Consider the following 15916-nt stretch of genomic DNA (forward strand, 5'->3'; position numbering starts at 1 on the left):
TGTATAAATAAATACATTTTATAAATTATTATTTTTTCTATTTTATATATGCTATTTTCTATATTATATATAGTATTTACTGTATAATGTAGAATGTAATATATAATACACTTTATCTTCGATAAACCAATTTTTATTGAATTTTCAGCCACGGTACCTTTGTTGTGGTGTATGCATACTGTTGCTGTTGCTATGATATAGGATTTAGCTTATACCACCCATCACTAATCTCTTAGGCTTTTCCCTGTCAGATAGAACAAATTTCTCGTAGTTTTACGAAGATCACAGGATTTAGTCAGGGTAATTCCAGCCATGTAGTCACACGCAGCTTCATTAAAATAGATAATTCCTCTTTTCACTTTGTCCCAGGACGTAAAGGGCTGCGAGGACCAGTAGGTTGCCATGGTGATGTTTATTTATGTGTGTGTGTGTGTGTGTGAGTGAGTTTTTTTTTTTTCCTGCTCTGGCCAAAAGCATTAAACATAATGCCAGTCTTCCCTTGTTTCCACACCAACTGCTCCCCTTGCTGATTAGCACCCACACACACATATATGCCTCCCTCAACCACACACCCTCTCACGTTGCCACTCTTCAGTTGGAAAACACACTCTCGTTCCCTAATATGTCCCCCTCCCCTCCCATAAGACCCCCCTGCTGCTGTCTGTGTATCCTCCCCCCATTTCCTCATCACAGTACCTTCATCAACCCCTGTTTGCCCTTAACAAAGGCCTGATGGGGGAATTCTCCATCTTCAAAGGTGGAGGAGGGGTTTAGACACAGACTCATCTTCTTTAGACAGTGTGACTGAAATTAAAGAGTGACTGTAATTTCTGTAATTAAAGACTGAGAGACACTGTAGGTTTCATCATGCATTTTACTTAAAGGGGTCATATGATGCTGCTAAAAAGAACAGTATTTTGTGTATTTGGTGTAATGACGTGTTTATGCGGTTTAAGGTTCAAAAAACACATTATTTTCCACATACTGTACATGTGCCTTTCTGAAACGCGAGGAAAAATTGAAAACGCATCATATGACCCCTTTAAATATCTGATGGTTAAATTGATGCTCTACTTCACCATCGTTGAAAAGTTTGGGGTCTGTAAGGCTTTAAGTTTTATGTTTTTGAAAGAAGTCTTTTATGCTTAGCAAGGCTGCATTTAATTGATTGAAAATACATTTAAGAGAGTAATATGAAATATTATTATAATTTAAAGTAAAATTTGAATAGTTTAAAAATGAATAATTTGAATAATCTGTTCTTGTGATGCAAAACAGAATTTTCAGCAGCCATAAATCTAGTCTTCAGTGTCACTTGATCCTTCATTATTTATGTATGTATTTATTTATTGGTTTATTAATTTGATGAATAGAAATAAAAAAAATAAAAAAATAAAATCTGAATTTGAAATCAGATTTTTTTCATAACAGTGTAAAAGTCTTGATCAATTTAATGCATGCATCCTTCTAAATTAAAGTATTAATTTCTGAAAAAAAGGTTTTACTGACCCCAAACTTTTGAACAGTAGTGTATATTGGTCAATTAATAAAAGATAACATTGTAAATATGGTACAAAATATGTTAAATTTAATTTCAGTATTTTTTGTAAGTCTCATCTGCTAATTTGATTAAATTTATTAAAATTCATTAAATTGTATTATGATCAGTATGGGTTTCAATGGCCAGTGATAATGGAGTACAGGATGGGCTATGATAGTTAAAACTGGATAAAATTACTGTCAACCGAACCATTATTTATAATGTTTACAGGCCTTATATAATCTCAAATGAGATTTAGAGAAAAATTATATTCTATAACCTAGTTCTTTATCTTTTTTTTGTGATTTCTAAGCAGGCTCTTTGTCACAGTTGATGAATACAGCACTGGAATTGTGGGTAGAGAGGTTGACTCATTAGTCTTAGAGTTATGGGAGCGAAGCAGATGGCTTAGGATGTCCCACCACCTACAGGATGAAAGAGAGAATGTTGGATGTAACCGAGAGGGACAGAAACAATGCAGGAAACAGGGATGGTGATGATGCAGCAAATATAGACGCTGGGCTGCTTGCTATAGCTGTCCTACTTTCTCTTCAGAGCCAAGAGCAGGATGGGATATGACATAGTGCGTGTGTATATGAGTGTGGCTTTGTTGAATAATTGTGCTGCCTCAGTTGTCATATTTATTCTCAGTCACTGCTTAAAGTCCATAGATTCCTGTTTGGGTGAAGTTTTTAAGACCATTTTCAGTGCGAGGAGACCATGCTCATTTTACAGGGGTGTGTAGTGCTAAGCATTGGCAGAGTGGTACCTTGTGCCCCCATTAAAGTCTGTGAGATTAAAATAGCTCCGGATCCATCAACTGGAGCTCTATGTTATATGGCAGAGTGTTGCAGCCGGAAAGGACCTCTTTGTTATCAGTGTAATGTGTTGTCTGTGCTCGGAAAACATCCCAGGAGGTCATGACTTCATGCTACATTAACAACAAACTTGCATTGGACAAGGTCACTGAATTTTAACTGAAGTTTAACTAAACTTTAACTAAAGTTCCCTGCTCTACATTTTTTCCCCCTACAATCCACTACACACCGATGTACATCACTATACAGAAGAAAAGATTTGTCGCTACTTCTGTTTCATTACAACTTTTCTATTAGGATTCTATTTATTAATAACCTTTTTAAAGGGTTGTATTGATGCACCTTGATAACATTTTTTTTTCACTTGCAAGAACATAAGTTTAGTCAAGATTTAGTCTCTATAACCTATGCCTCTGTCTCTGAGCCATATAATTTTAAGCTAGCTGTTTTTGCTACTGTACTGATATTAAGAAGCAAAATTGTACTGATGTCAAAATGATTGTTTTTAGAAAAGTAGCAAGTTAGCAACTCATCTACTTGCATAATTGAACATTTTTCACAGTGGAACAGGAAAATCAGTGATTGATTTGATCTGTTAGGAGTTGATTGAATCATGAAAAGCTTTGCTTTCAGAATTCTTAACCCCCTTTTTTCCTAAAAATAAAAATGTTGTCATCAGTACAACACATTGCACATCATTTTAAAATCAACAGCATAACCCATTTACTAGAGTAATGTGACATTTCATATTTCACAGTGAAACAGGAAAATCCATGTTGGACATGTCATGATTTTGGTCCATTAGGAATTGATTGGATCATGAAAAAACATTATTTTAGTCTTTAAATAGGCCGAGTTATAAAGAGAGCTTTGTGTTATGAGTGACAAATAGACCAAACGCTTTCATTTCCAAAGAACGAGAAATTCAAGTTTCCCTCATATGTCCCTTTTAACAAAGAAACTCATATCTGATATTTTTGTCTGTTCCAGTCGCTCATCTTCCTGGGCTGTGTAGCAGCAGCTGGGCTCGGTGTGAACCTGCTGTGTCTGGCCATCTACCTGAGCTGCCTGTGCTGCTGTCGGAAGGATGAGGAGGAAGAGGAAAGTAAGAAATCCAACTCTTGCTGTGTCACCTGGGCTGCTGTTGCTGCTGGACTCATCTGCTGGTATGTACCACCCACCGTTCTCGCGCTGAGAGGATAAAGCCGCTCAAGATGCAGGCAGCATAGTTAAGAATTCAAGTGTATGGGAGAATGATGTGGTTATATATTCATCGTGGTTATCATGGTCTCTGGCATGGTTGAGCAGAATTTAAAATATACGTTTTCATTAAGAAGGACTTTGTTGTCATCTGTCGCACAATTTTCAGTTTTGAAATGAGTGATGGGAAAGCTTTGCATCAACATGGCAAATACTAGCGAAATCCCCTTTGGCAAATTAGCTCATAACTTCTGGCTGACATATCTTCCTCATTATTTCACCACCTATTTTTATTTATTTATTTATTTATTTTCCATTGTGTCTCTTCCATCCATTGCTCTCTCTCTATTTTCTATTTTGAGATGAGAGTTCATTGTGCTACAAAAACTCTGTAATTTTCAGAACTCAATTTTTAAAACCAGGTTTTAATATGAAGTTAAACTCTTTTTTTTTTTTAAAGAAATTAATGCTTTTATTCAGCAAGGAGGACATATTACATTTATCAAAAGTGACAGTAAATACATTTGAATATGTTATAAAAGATTTTTATTTTAAATAAATGCTGTTCTTTTGAACCTTCTTTTCATCATAGAATCACGTTTCCACAAAAATATTAAGCAGCACAATTGTTTTTAACATTTATAATAATAAAAATAATTTCTTGAACTAAATCACCATTTTAAGACCGGGACACACCAAGCCAACTTCAAAGAACTAGCAGCGGCGAAAGCCAATGATGTTGTCGCCTTGCGTCGGCAGCATCTGTACCAAAAAGCTGCGCTTGAACACACCGCACAGACTGCAGCCGACTGCAAATTAGCATGTGCGTTCTGTGCCTGCGTGACAGGAATTAACTGTCTATATCAGCATCTATCAATAGTATATATACGTCATTCAAAAGGAGAAACTGAAACAAGGATATACGAGAGATACGCAGATATACGAAATGTAAACAAAGCAGCGCTTGCTTACCATTTTGAATATCAGTTATGTTGATAGCTTTCTTCATTTTAAGCACCTCATGTTGTTATGAAAATATTTGCATATTGGAACGCTTGAGTAAGATCACGGAACATTAGAACAGCCCTCTGTCTGTGCCGTCTTCATTTACTTACTCGTTCTCATCACTTTCGCTTTTAATTCTCAGGCACTGACTCGTTCGCTAAACTGAACATCCAATCAGAGTTCTCACTCTCGCTGATTCAGACGCTGATTCATACCTTTGTGAGCAGTCATCTCAATGGCAAAAAGTGTCCCGAAAGACCTAAATTTACCCTATTCACACATCTTTACTAATCATTTATTAATCATTTGTTCATGTTTTTGCAGTAGCCAATCTAAAGTTGAAACTATTCATCAATTTGTAAATGTTTAGAAACGATTACTAATCATTTAATATCTTTATGGGCATTGGACTTTTAACTACTATAACAAGGTTTGTGTAAAAGGTGACTGGTTAAGTTTAGCTAAATGCTTGCTAAAGACATAAATATTGTAATTTTGGTGCAAAAAATGTTTTTATTGCCTCAACACTCACTTTAGTATACTACTCTTCAGTATATCATTAAACAGGATATTCCTTGAATCATAAATAAACAGGAGAAAATAAATCATTTTTTAAAAGAAAATGCATGTTCATTTATCGAAACAATATAATGTAAACAGATTGAACCGTTTTCCCTTATAGTAATCAAATTGTCCCCTGTACACTGTTGACCCCTTAAAGGGGTCATATGACGTTGCTAAAAAAGAACATTATTTTGTGTATTTGATGTAATGAAATGTGTTTATGCGGTTTAAGGTAAAAAAAAACACATTATTTTCCACATACTGTACATTATTGTTTCTCCTTTATGCCCCGCCTTTCTGAAACGCGTTGATTTTTACAAAGCCCATCGTTCTGAAAAGCTAGGTGTGCTCTGATTGGCCAGCTATCTAGTGCATTGTGATTGGCCAAATTCCTCAAGCGTGTGACTGAAATGTTACGCCCCTTACCATACTGTGATGCCGTGTCCCGGCGCGATTAGACAAAACCAATAAAACCTATTATAAACAAGGCATTTGTTGCATCCAGTGGGGACATAATTAAGCTTGTAAAACTCCAAAGAGAAAGGAAAACATGAAATCGCATCATATGACCCCTTTAAGCAACCCTTACCACCAAACCTGTCCCTAACCTTACCCGTATCACACCTCAGAAGCAGCAAAAGTGTTGTGCATTAACACAAGCTTTTAATCATTTTATAACATCTGTTAAAATCATTTGTAGGTTTTCAAGAAGTGCTTGATCATATGAATTGAAAGTTTAATGACATTTGTAAGCATTTTACCTTGCATGAAATAATGATTTGTTTGAACATTATCTAATGTTTAATAATTTTATTAGCAAACATTATCAAGCACATTATTTCATGTTTCTAACGTTTGAATTATATATTAACTAATGATCCATTAAGCAGCATTATATAATGTTTGTTAATGATTTATTAATGAAAGTTATTATAAAGTGTTACCCTATAGGAAAATGGAAAGCAGTTGTTTGAAATTGTAATAATGTTTTGCAATATTACTGTTTTTATTACATTTTTGATAAAATAAATGCAGCCTTGGTGAGCATAAGAGACTTTTCCAAAAACATTAAAAAAGTCTTACTGACCCCTTTTGAAAGGTAGTGTAGGTGTACGGTGTAGTAACAAATTTAAATAAATCAATCTAAAATTAGTGAATTAAAGAAAAATAATAATTATAAAATAAAATGACTGAATTAAAGTCCAGAAAAAAAAGCAGTTCAGTGGACTCAGCTGTCAAATTAATTCTCTTGTTTTATAAAAGCGATGGTTCACTGGGTCACTTCGGTTTGCTCTGCTGTGCTTGGATGCAGAGAGCGGTCTACATTCCTGACTAAACACCGGTAGAAACACTCCAGTTTTGTTTTGAGACACATTGTCCATCAGGTCTAAGTTGGAAGAGGGGTTGTGGGAACGCTCAGAGTCTGCCTAGTATTTAAGACTTTAACAGGAGGTTGAATAGTCTCGGACATACCGAGACGGCCCTCTGACCTCTGCTTGGACACTGTGCACTTTTCTGCCTCCGTCATCCATTAAGAACGAGCGGCATTCACTTCTAAAACAGCTTCGGTCTTAGTGACCATGGCTGTCAAGCTCCAAAAAGGACCCCAAAGAACCATAAAAGAACTAAGAAAGCAGTCTTTATGACTTGTAGCTCCCCTCTGTTGCAGCTCTTAAATCTCATTCTTCATCCTGAATTGTTGCTGGTAAATTTGATAACAAATACAATTTCAGCGCTTTGGCAAAAGGAAAGAATATCAGAGAAGTAACTGGTCCTCACACAGCTATTTTATGACCTCAGAAGACTTTAAATGTATGGTTCACTTTTTAATATTGTTTTATTTGAGGGTTTTTCCAACATTTTGATTGCAAGGACCCCAAAATGTTATGATGTCCTTGCGAAGGACCACCTTCGTAAAATATATTTATGTATATATTTCGTACATGTTTCAAAGACCCAATTAGGGGAAAAAAAATAAAGACATGATTTCAAAATCACATAATTGGCTTTTATATCGTCAATGTACTAAAGTCAAAGCAAATTATTAGGATATTATTTGGAGAATATTTACTTTCATTTTTAACTCATTATTAATGTTAATATATAGTACTTAGTCACAATGTAACAAATGTAGTGATGATTTTTTTTTCTTCCATATTGTGACGTACATCTGAAGGAGAATTATCGTATAAGATAAAAAAATGAATGGTGGAGTCTTGGTTCAGTGCTCTGCTTTTTGATTAGAAACATGAAAATTGGAGAAATTAAACATGCAAGGATGAATCATTCACAAAAAGATCAGTAACGTGCATTTAGAAAATAAGTGTTTTTTTTTTTTCATTTTATGTTGACTTATACTAGATTTCGAGATAATATTACTAGATAAAATATTAAAAGTTTGAGAAATAATGCAATTGTGATTAACCTCTTGATTTCGGACCAGTCTTCAGAGAGTAAAAACAAACTGTAATAATATCAAATTTGATAAATAGCATAAAAATATTGTGTTAAACCTAATCCCAGTACTGCTATATGATGTTTTTGCCGTTTTTTAAAGCTTGACAGTCATGGTGTATTAGTCAGTTTTGGTTTCATGTTGTCATGAATTGGTCAGCAAAAATTGATATCTTTGCAGACAGCCACATTCCCAGACCTTCAAGGTCTTAACTCTTGGGAGCTTCACTGCACAGAGCTTTATTAAAGGGGTCATATGATGCGATTTAAATTTTTCACTCTTTGGAGTGTTACAAGCTCTTGGTGCATAAAGAAGATCGCTGTTACTTTGACATGCTAATAGCAGAAGGGAAGTTATTTAATCTAACTCAATGCTCCAGTCTCCGAGCAGGCACTATCCCAGCTGTTATATCATCCCAGCGCTGCTGGAGAAATGCTGAGCCCTGAAGTGCTCAGTTGAATTAATTTGTGTTGTGTATGAATGTGTGTATATAAATGTACGTATGTTTACGAGAGCGCCATCCTCTCTCTTAATCCCATGACACTCATCTGTGTTGATATTATTAAGTTAGCATTAGGACTGCCGGTGTTCTGAAAGCTTCTGTGGTGAAAGAGAGCCCACTGTTGGCTTAAATGCAGAAACGTGGTCCGAGTTTAACAGCAGGAATTTAGTCTGAATGTCACAGCTAAGGAGAACATCATCTTGGCTGATGAGTCTGAACTAGTCTTGCATACCTTGAATTGGGGGTGGGTGACCAACCCCTATCTATCTGTCTATCTGTGCATGTGTGTGTGTATATTTATAATAATTATAATTTTATATATATATATATATTATATATATATATATAAAAAATATTAGTCAACTTTAAAAAATGTATATTATTTAATTTATATAATAATAATTGTCATTATAATTGTCATTTTTACTTTAGTGGTTTGATTATATTTCATGTAAAATGCAAATGCATAAATATATATTTATACATGTCAATGTGCGTTAAAATTGCTTATTTTTATTTTGCCAGCAAAATCATTGTAAATATATGTCATGATTATTCAATACATATATATCACCCAGCCCTAATATATTCTGATTCGTATGATATCAGCTTAAATTTTTAGTTAGTTAATGTTATGGATTCTGGAAAATTTCACCATTGTCACCTTGCTGACATTGCTGATATCTCATAACTTGGTCGTTCACTGAAGGCTGTCTGTTGGTGTTGCATTTTCTGTATACGGCCAGCTTTGGAAACTTTAGAGTTGCATTAAACACTCCTAACTAGGGTTGGACCGATAAACGATGCCATCGCCGATGGCTGACAGACATCACGATGTTAAGCTGACTTTCACTGTAGACATCGTCTGATGCCAATTTGGTAGACATCGCCCAAACCTACTCCTAACCTCTCCTTCTATCTATGTGTTTTTGCTAAAACTGGCAGTATGTCTCAGCAAGGCTGACTTCATCTACATTAAACGTTAATGTGGTTTGTAGCAGAAGTGTTTAGTGTCCAGAAGTAAATCATAGGGTTGCTTGGTTAGATGGATGGATGAATGGATGGATGAACAAGTAGATAGACAAGTGACTTTATGGCCCCAAATCAATTTTCTGTCTCTCCGAGGGTCTCGGGTCATGCAGTGTGACATGATGGAGCTCTATAGGGGTCCTAGATTGCTCTCAGGTGAGATGATAGGTATTAGAATTTAAAGTTGTTCACTAATACATTTGGATTTGGTTTGAACAATTTGATATCAGATCAATGTAAATCTTGTTTGGCCAAAGCACCTGTTTTTAAATTGCATTATAAAAGGTATTGATACAGTTTTCCATGTTTTATTTAAAGGGGTGATATCATGAGGAATTAAATTGTCCTTGATCTTTTGAGATGCAATTTTATTTTAATATCAAAATGAACTGTAACTTTCAGAACTCCAACCTAAAGCTGAAGAAAACAATTAATAGCAGTAACAGCAAATAGTATTTTCTGAAGGTGAAAGTGGCCCTAATTGCATACGGTGCTTTTCTGGATGCCACTCTAGATGTAGAGAGTCTCATTGTGACTACATAATGTGAGAATCTTTCTCTTTTTCTGCCTCACGCACACCTGCTCTCTGACATCTGTAACCTATTGTTAGCTTCCTATTTGGCGTGTGTAAGGGCTCATTCCTGACACCCGCTGCTCAGCATATGGCTGATAGCGATGACTCTAGAGCAGCATACTATAACCTCATCATTAATTTATTCTTTATTGACTGATGCTTAGACTGGATCAGTGAGTTTCATAACACCTGCCATATCTTCATAAAACTTTTCATAAAAGTGATTTCGTAATTGTAATGGTAAGTCATTTTCATTTCAGTGTCTTTTTTTGTGACCTCTGTTTTTTGTAATGAAAGTAACATCAAATTGGAAGTAGATGGTAGATGGTAAGTGACATATATTTGATTAAATTCATTTCATGCATTAAATCAATCAGTCAGTCAGTCAATTCTATTTGTTTTTGGTTTTAATCTACTAATTTAAATTTTTTATTCCTGTAGCAGTATAACATTGTCTCTTTAGTCTCAACTTTTTGACAGTTTGTTTTGAACAAAAACGTATTATTATTTTAATATTCTACTAAAATGTCATTGTGTGATCTAATATTTGACCAATCTTATCACTAGGGATGTGCGGCTCTAGTCGACTAGTCGACTAAACGGTACAGCTCCTACTAGTCGACACTGAAAACAATAGTCGATTACACGACAGAAAAAAAAACAACAACATGATTTTATCATTCAAATTACCGGCATTTTAACATAGCATTTAACACATTTTAAATAACAAGTTAAAATAAAACGTTTGAAAAATAATACATTATTTTTAAAAGTTTATCTGGGCGGAAACTACATTTTTACCTCAGACCTCACATGCGTTTTCTTCGTGCCAGTTGTGGCAAGTTCAAAAATGACCATGCGAAAGACGAGAAGGTGTGGGGTTATTTTGAATTAGAAGGAAACTGAAAAGTTTTGTGTAAACTGTGTAATGTCAAATTGTCTTACAATAACTCTACTGGAGCGATGCGTAATAATCATATTCAATACAGGCACGTAGGCGTTAGCTTAGAGGCTGGCTAAAGCCAGCAAATGTCAATCACGTCATTCACTACAACCCGTCGGTGCTGCGATCCCATCCACGCCATCTATTCCTCTAACGAAGACCCACTTCGGTGGTGGTGCAGGATTTGGAGTTGTTGTTACGCGAAGGCAAAAGTGGTTCTCAGATGTTTATGCAACTCTTCTAGGTATTGGTGAGTGGTATAGGCGGTGACGAGGTTTAGGTCACCAGGTTGGTACAGCAGGTGTAACGGTAGTGTCATTTGTCGCCCCGTCATCATCTCGAACGGGGGTACTCCGGTAGACCGGTGAGGGGTGGCCCTGACGGCCATCAGTACCAGAGGAAGCTTAATATCCCAATTCTTTTGATTGGCAGACACATACTTCTTCAACATCAAAGTCAAAGTCAAAGTCACTTTTATTGTCACATCACCACAGCACACGTGCCTTGGTGAGTGAAATTCTTGGGAGCGTGCTCCAGACAGTGCAGAAACAATTTACATATAAACATACAGACCTCAACAGATGACAATGTGCAATATGCACATACATATAGTCAGTACACACAGTGTACTATTAGACATACTTACAGTTAGCACTACACATTATACACAGTATGTACATGCAGTTAGCAATACACATTTATACACAGCATGTACACATTTGATCGGTCGGCGCCGGACCACGAATTTAACCACCCGTAACACCCGAACCCCGGGGGCTATCCACGCGGGGGTGGTCTCATTCGAAAGAGGGCGTTCGAGAGGGTTCCTCGAGCCGAAGGGATCCCCCGAATTTGGTGCTGATTCGCCACGCCATTATGTAGATATGGCCGTTCAAAGTTTCAATGGTTTTCCATTGACAAGCTTTAAAGCATTTCATCCAGGTTGCCAGTAGCAAACAATGGAGCGCGCTCTGCTGGACAAACTACGTAATTACATAATTTACAAGCATTTTATCTGTTTTAGGTTCTGTAAAAAAAATTTCATATCGGTGGCATATTTGCCGATACCAATATATCTACGGCAGGCTCATATCGGCCGATAAAATCGGCAAAACGATATATCGGTCGGGCTCTAGTTTAAACGTCAGTCAAATTAGTCGTCACGCACATCCCTACTTATCACCAGTTTCTGCAATTCTCATGTTATTGTGTTGTCATTTTATTTTGAAGAACTTGATGAAGCAGGAAGTTGTGGCCTACAGTTTGAGGGTGAGTGACCAATATGGTGTTCATCAGTCATGTTCTAATTAATCTTGCAGGACCAAGATGGCTTGACAGATGGTTGCAGCTTCAGCAAACAAGCCTGCCCACCCCGTATAAAATAATGTGGGTCTCTTGTCGTTTTGAAGCTCTGTGGTGGCATGAACAAAGAACCCAAAGACTGAATGAATGAACGCAAATGTATCATAACGAAACACTGCCCGCCTCAGGGGAGGAGACGTCTGAGGACATACTGAAATCATATGTAGTTGTGAAAGATGCCTCATTTTGCAAAGAAAAAAATTGAAAATTAAAGAAAGTGATCACGGTGAGAGGCTGATGTAAGTTGCTGCTCCATTTGACTTTTAAAATCCATACTTAACACAGTAAAGCTTCTCTTACTCTCTCTCTTTTTATACAGTTGATAAAAGCACTAGCTCTATTTTAGCCATTATTTATGTGCCTGCTTTCAGACCTGGTTTTTGAGGCCAGAATAGAGCTTTTATTTGGCACTGTTTTTGACCATCTAAAAGTCATTTACAAGCAAAACATCTTAAGGCACTGTGGTTCTTGTGGAAATGACAGCATTAGCACTTTGGTTCTATTTTAAGTTTAACTTTATTATTCTAGCTGTTACTCTAACTGTCCATATGCCATGCATGCATTTAATGGGTGAAAGGTACAATTTGCAATACTGTTTTAAAGTCCGGCTTTTCTGCAGTACACTATACTGTTCAAAAGATTGTGCTCCGTAAGATTTATTTATTTATTTTGTTTTAAATAAATTAATTTTAATCAATAGGAATGCATTAAACTGATTACTATAGGCATTTATAATGTTGCAAAAATAATGCTACAGAAATTATATTTCAAAAAAATTGTTAGTTAATTAAGTAGAGTTAAATTAAGTTATTTTAATTCAAAATTTTACTGTTTTGACTGTATTTTTGACCACATAAATGCAGCCTTGCATAGAGACTTCTTTTAAAAACAGTAAAAAAGTTACAACAAACCTTTTGAATTGTAGTATGTAATTAAATGTCAAGGTAATTTTCAAGATTTTCTCGTGTAACACAAATTGTAATTTGATGGCTCTAGCACAGTAAACTTTTTATAAGTTCACATAACTTTGCATAGCATAAGATTTTTGTGATATATTTGTAATGTAAATGTAGAATTAGTTGATACATAACTAACAAAATATAAATCTGAAAAGCGTGGATGCATTTTTGTCATAGAATTATAAGCATCAAAGCACATGCATGTGTGAAGTTTTTCAAACAGGCTTTTCCTCCTTATTGCCTGTCTGAAGATGAGTTTTGGGCTGTAGCAGCTCTGTGCAGAGTGATTCTGATTCAGTTCTTCCCCAGCAACCATCTACAATGTTAATAATTTGGGTAATTCATCTTGCAGAGTACAGCAAAAAGAGCTATTCTCTCAGCTGTCTCTTCCAAACAGGTTTTGCATTTGAAGTGTTTGGTTAAACACTAAAAGATGAAAGCGCTTTGTCTCATGATGAAGTCTTTTTGTGAGCAGTGTGTTTTGAATAAATCTGTGAGTTAATCCATGAAAGGATTCAAATTCTGGTGTTCTTAGTTTTTTGCAGAGACATACATTTGAGTATTGGTATAAAGTCTAATCCATTTTGTAGCTTATTTTGGCCAAGACCGACATACTTGGATAGTAAAAGATCATCTCAACTGAGATAAAAAACGACCAACCACAGTTTGTTTTGCTTTTATAATTTCTACATTCAAATCACTACTGATGATTTCACAGAATCAGATAATTTCACAGATAATTTAACATTTTCTACTCTTGGATATGTAGTTAACCTTCTGCCAAGTGCTTTCAGCCTTTTAAAGGTTTGATGCATTAATTATTCCTCAGAACTGCTCATTGCAGCGGCCTGATACCTTTGTATCTGCAGAACTCAAAAAACATATTTTGAGGAACACTGAGAACCAAACAAACACTAGCTACGTTTAAATAATCCCTCAGTAATCGGATTGATGGCTCAATCTGACTGAAAAGCCTTAATGTAAACACCTTGATCGAAAATGAAATTGGATTGGAAGGGGTGGTGTAGACCTTTTCTAACCTGATCGAGAGGACATGTAAAGACTTGATTGGATTGAAAACTGAAACTGGAAAGTACTGCGCACATGCAATGACATGAAAATGGCGTAATGATTATTGATGCATTGAATGAGTTTTTGTTGAGCTGTTGTTTTTGTAGAATGAAGTGTCATAAATGACTGTCATGTTATTCTAAAATTCTCCTTCCACTCATTGTCTGTGAAGTGGAGCAGAACAACGTCAGTCCTCACTTTATCCACAGACGACTTGATTTGGCCACGAGAATGGGTGGTTTCACTGCTTGGTAAATATAAGCAGCACAGCACAAAGCTTCATGTGCTCATCGTCTCCTAATTAGGACCCGAACTAGATAAATATTAAGTCTGCTCTTTAAAACAAAGAAAATAAGCAATGGCTAGAGAATAGTATGTGCAAACATAATATCTTTTTAACAAACTCTGTATATTTGTGCAGTGTTTGCATATCAAAAGATCAAATCCGATATTGAAGCTTGTGACATATAAACGCGCACATCAACCCGATCACTTTATTTAGCGTTCATGTAAACACTACGTTTGGATTCTTCAATCGGAATGATTTCATTCCAATTGAAACAAAAGGTGTCCATGTGAACATAGCTACTGAAGTCCATTGACTTCCACTGCAAAGACCAAAACAAAATGTTAAAATATATTCTTTTATGTTCCAAAATACAAAATATAATTAGTAAACTTTAAAAACTATGTAGACTTTACAGTATATTCTGCATAATAATACTAATAATAATGTATTTTATTTTAGGTAATTTTCAGTCATGGAAATGTATTTTAGTTTACATTGTTTTTCCTGTCTGTCTGTTCATTTGTTTGTTTTTTTTTGTTTCCTTTAATAATAATAACGCTAATAGAATCTGCCAATTTTAGTCAGCTCTTGCCATTTTTATGAGAAAGCTGGCATGTAATGTATCTCTCTATATACCTCTCCTTCCTCTCCCCAATGCAGCTAAATTTTCCCATGCACTTTTTAAATCAGAGATGGATCAGGAGAATGATGCAGTTTGGCTAGAGGCATCCAGCTAATGAGTATTCACTCTTCCCGTCATTTTAATAAAGTTCCCTGTTCCAGGCCGCACACATTCTCCCATGCGTCATTTCGGCATAAGACAGCGCGTTATGTGTTTGTGAGTGTGTCTTTATGACTCACCACCCACTCCAAAGGCAATAAGCTTTGGAGGAATCATTACACTTTTACATTTCCCCAGGAGTCCCCTCTGCAGCTCCACACTGTCAGTCTGATCTAAAATCTCTCTCAATTCTTTAGCTGACACGAGACCGAGAACAGATTTTGCATTTCATTACTCTGCTCATTATCGTCGCAAAACGTCAAATTCAAGTTTAACACAAAGGAGGGGTCGGTCAGGAATAGACTTTAAAGGGCAGCTTATATGAACAAGGCAATGCAGGATATGACTTCACTTCCTGTGTAGTGTTATTGACCTTATAGGGTCTATAGGGGGCTAATGAACCAAATACCAAGAACAGAGATGAGTCTGGCCATTTTGATGACATCATTCTTTCTGTTTTATTTATTGATTTAGTCAATTATCAGACGCTTTTATCCAAAGCGACTTACAAATGAGGACAACAGAAGCAATCAATTGTAGTATTAAAACAACTAAAAACAGATCCAAAACTAAAGGCTAAAACTTTATAAATACTACCTATACACATTTAAAAAAAATAAAGAGATTAAATAAAAATGATAAATGCATACAACAAAATTTCAAAACTTAACATTTAAATGAAAAACAAAAAATAAAGCTAAAAACAATTCAAAATATTAAAGAACAAAAGGTATGAGTATAATAATGATTCTAACATAACACTAAGCCAAACACCAAAAAAAACCAACTACATGCATGTATGTACAACCACACACACACATACG

At 35.6% G+C, this 15916-nt stretch overlaps 1 protein-coding gene across 3 annotated transcripts in view; it reads left to right on the forward strand.

Moving 5' to 3' along the window:
• The window catches only part of LOC107654552 (protein tweety homolog 2-like), a 78731-nt gene that overhangs the window by 19551 nt on the left and 43264 nt on the right, over window positions 1-15916 (forward strand). For all 3 annotated transcript variants that reach the window (XM_016441677.1, XM_016441675.1, XM_016441676.1), the window contains exon 2: window positions 3349-3524. In XM_016441677.1, coding sequence (XP_016297163.1) covers window positions 3349-3524 — 176 coding nt within the window. The remainder of the gene's footprint in view (window positions 1-3348; window positions 3525-15916) is intronic.

The sequence above is a fragment of the Sinocyclocheilus anshuiensis genome, unplaced genomic scaffold, assembly GCF_001515605.1.
Source record: "Sinocyclocheilus anshuiensis isolate Anshui unplaced genomic scaffold, SAMN03320099.WGS_v1.1 scaffold391, whole genome shotgun sequence".
Classification (NCBI taxonomy): domain Eukaryota; kingdom Metazoa; phylum Chordata; class Actinopteri; order Cypriniformes; family Cyprinidae; genus Sinocyclocheilus; species Sinocyclocheilus anshuiensis.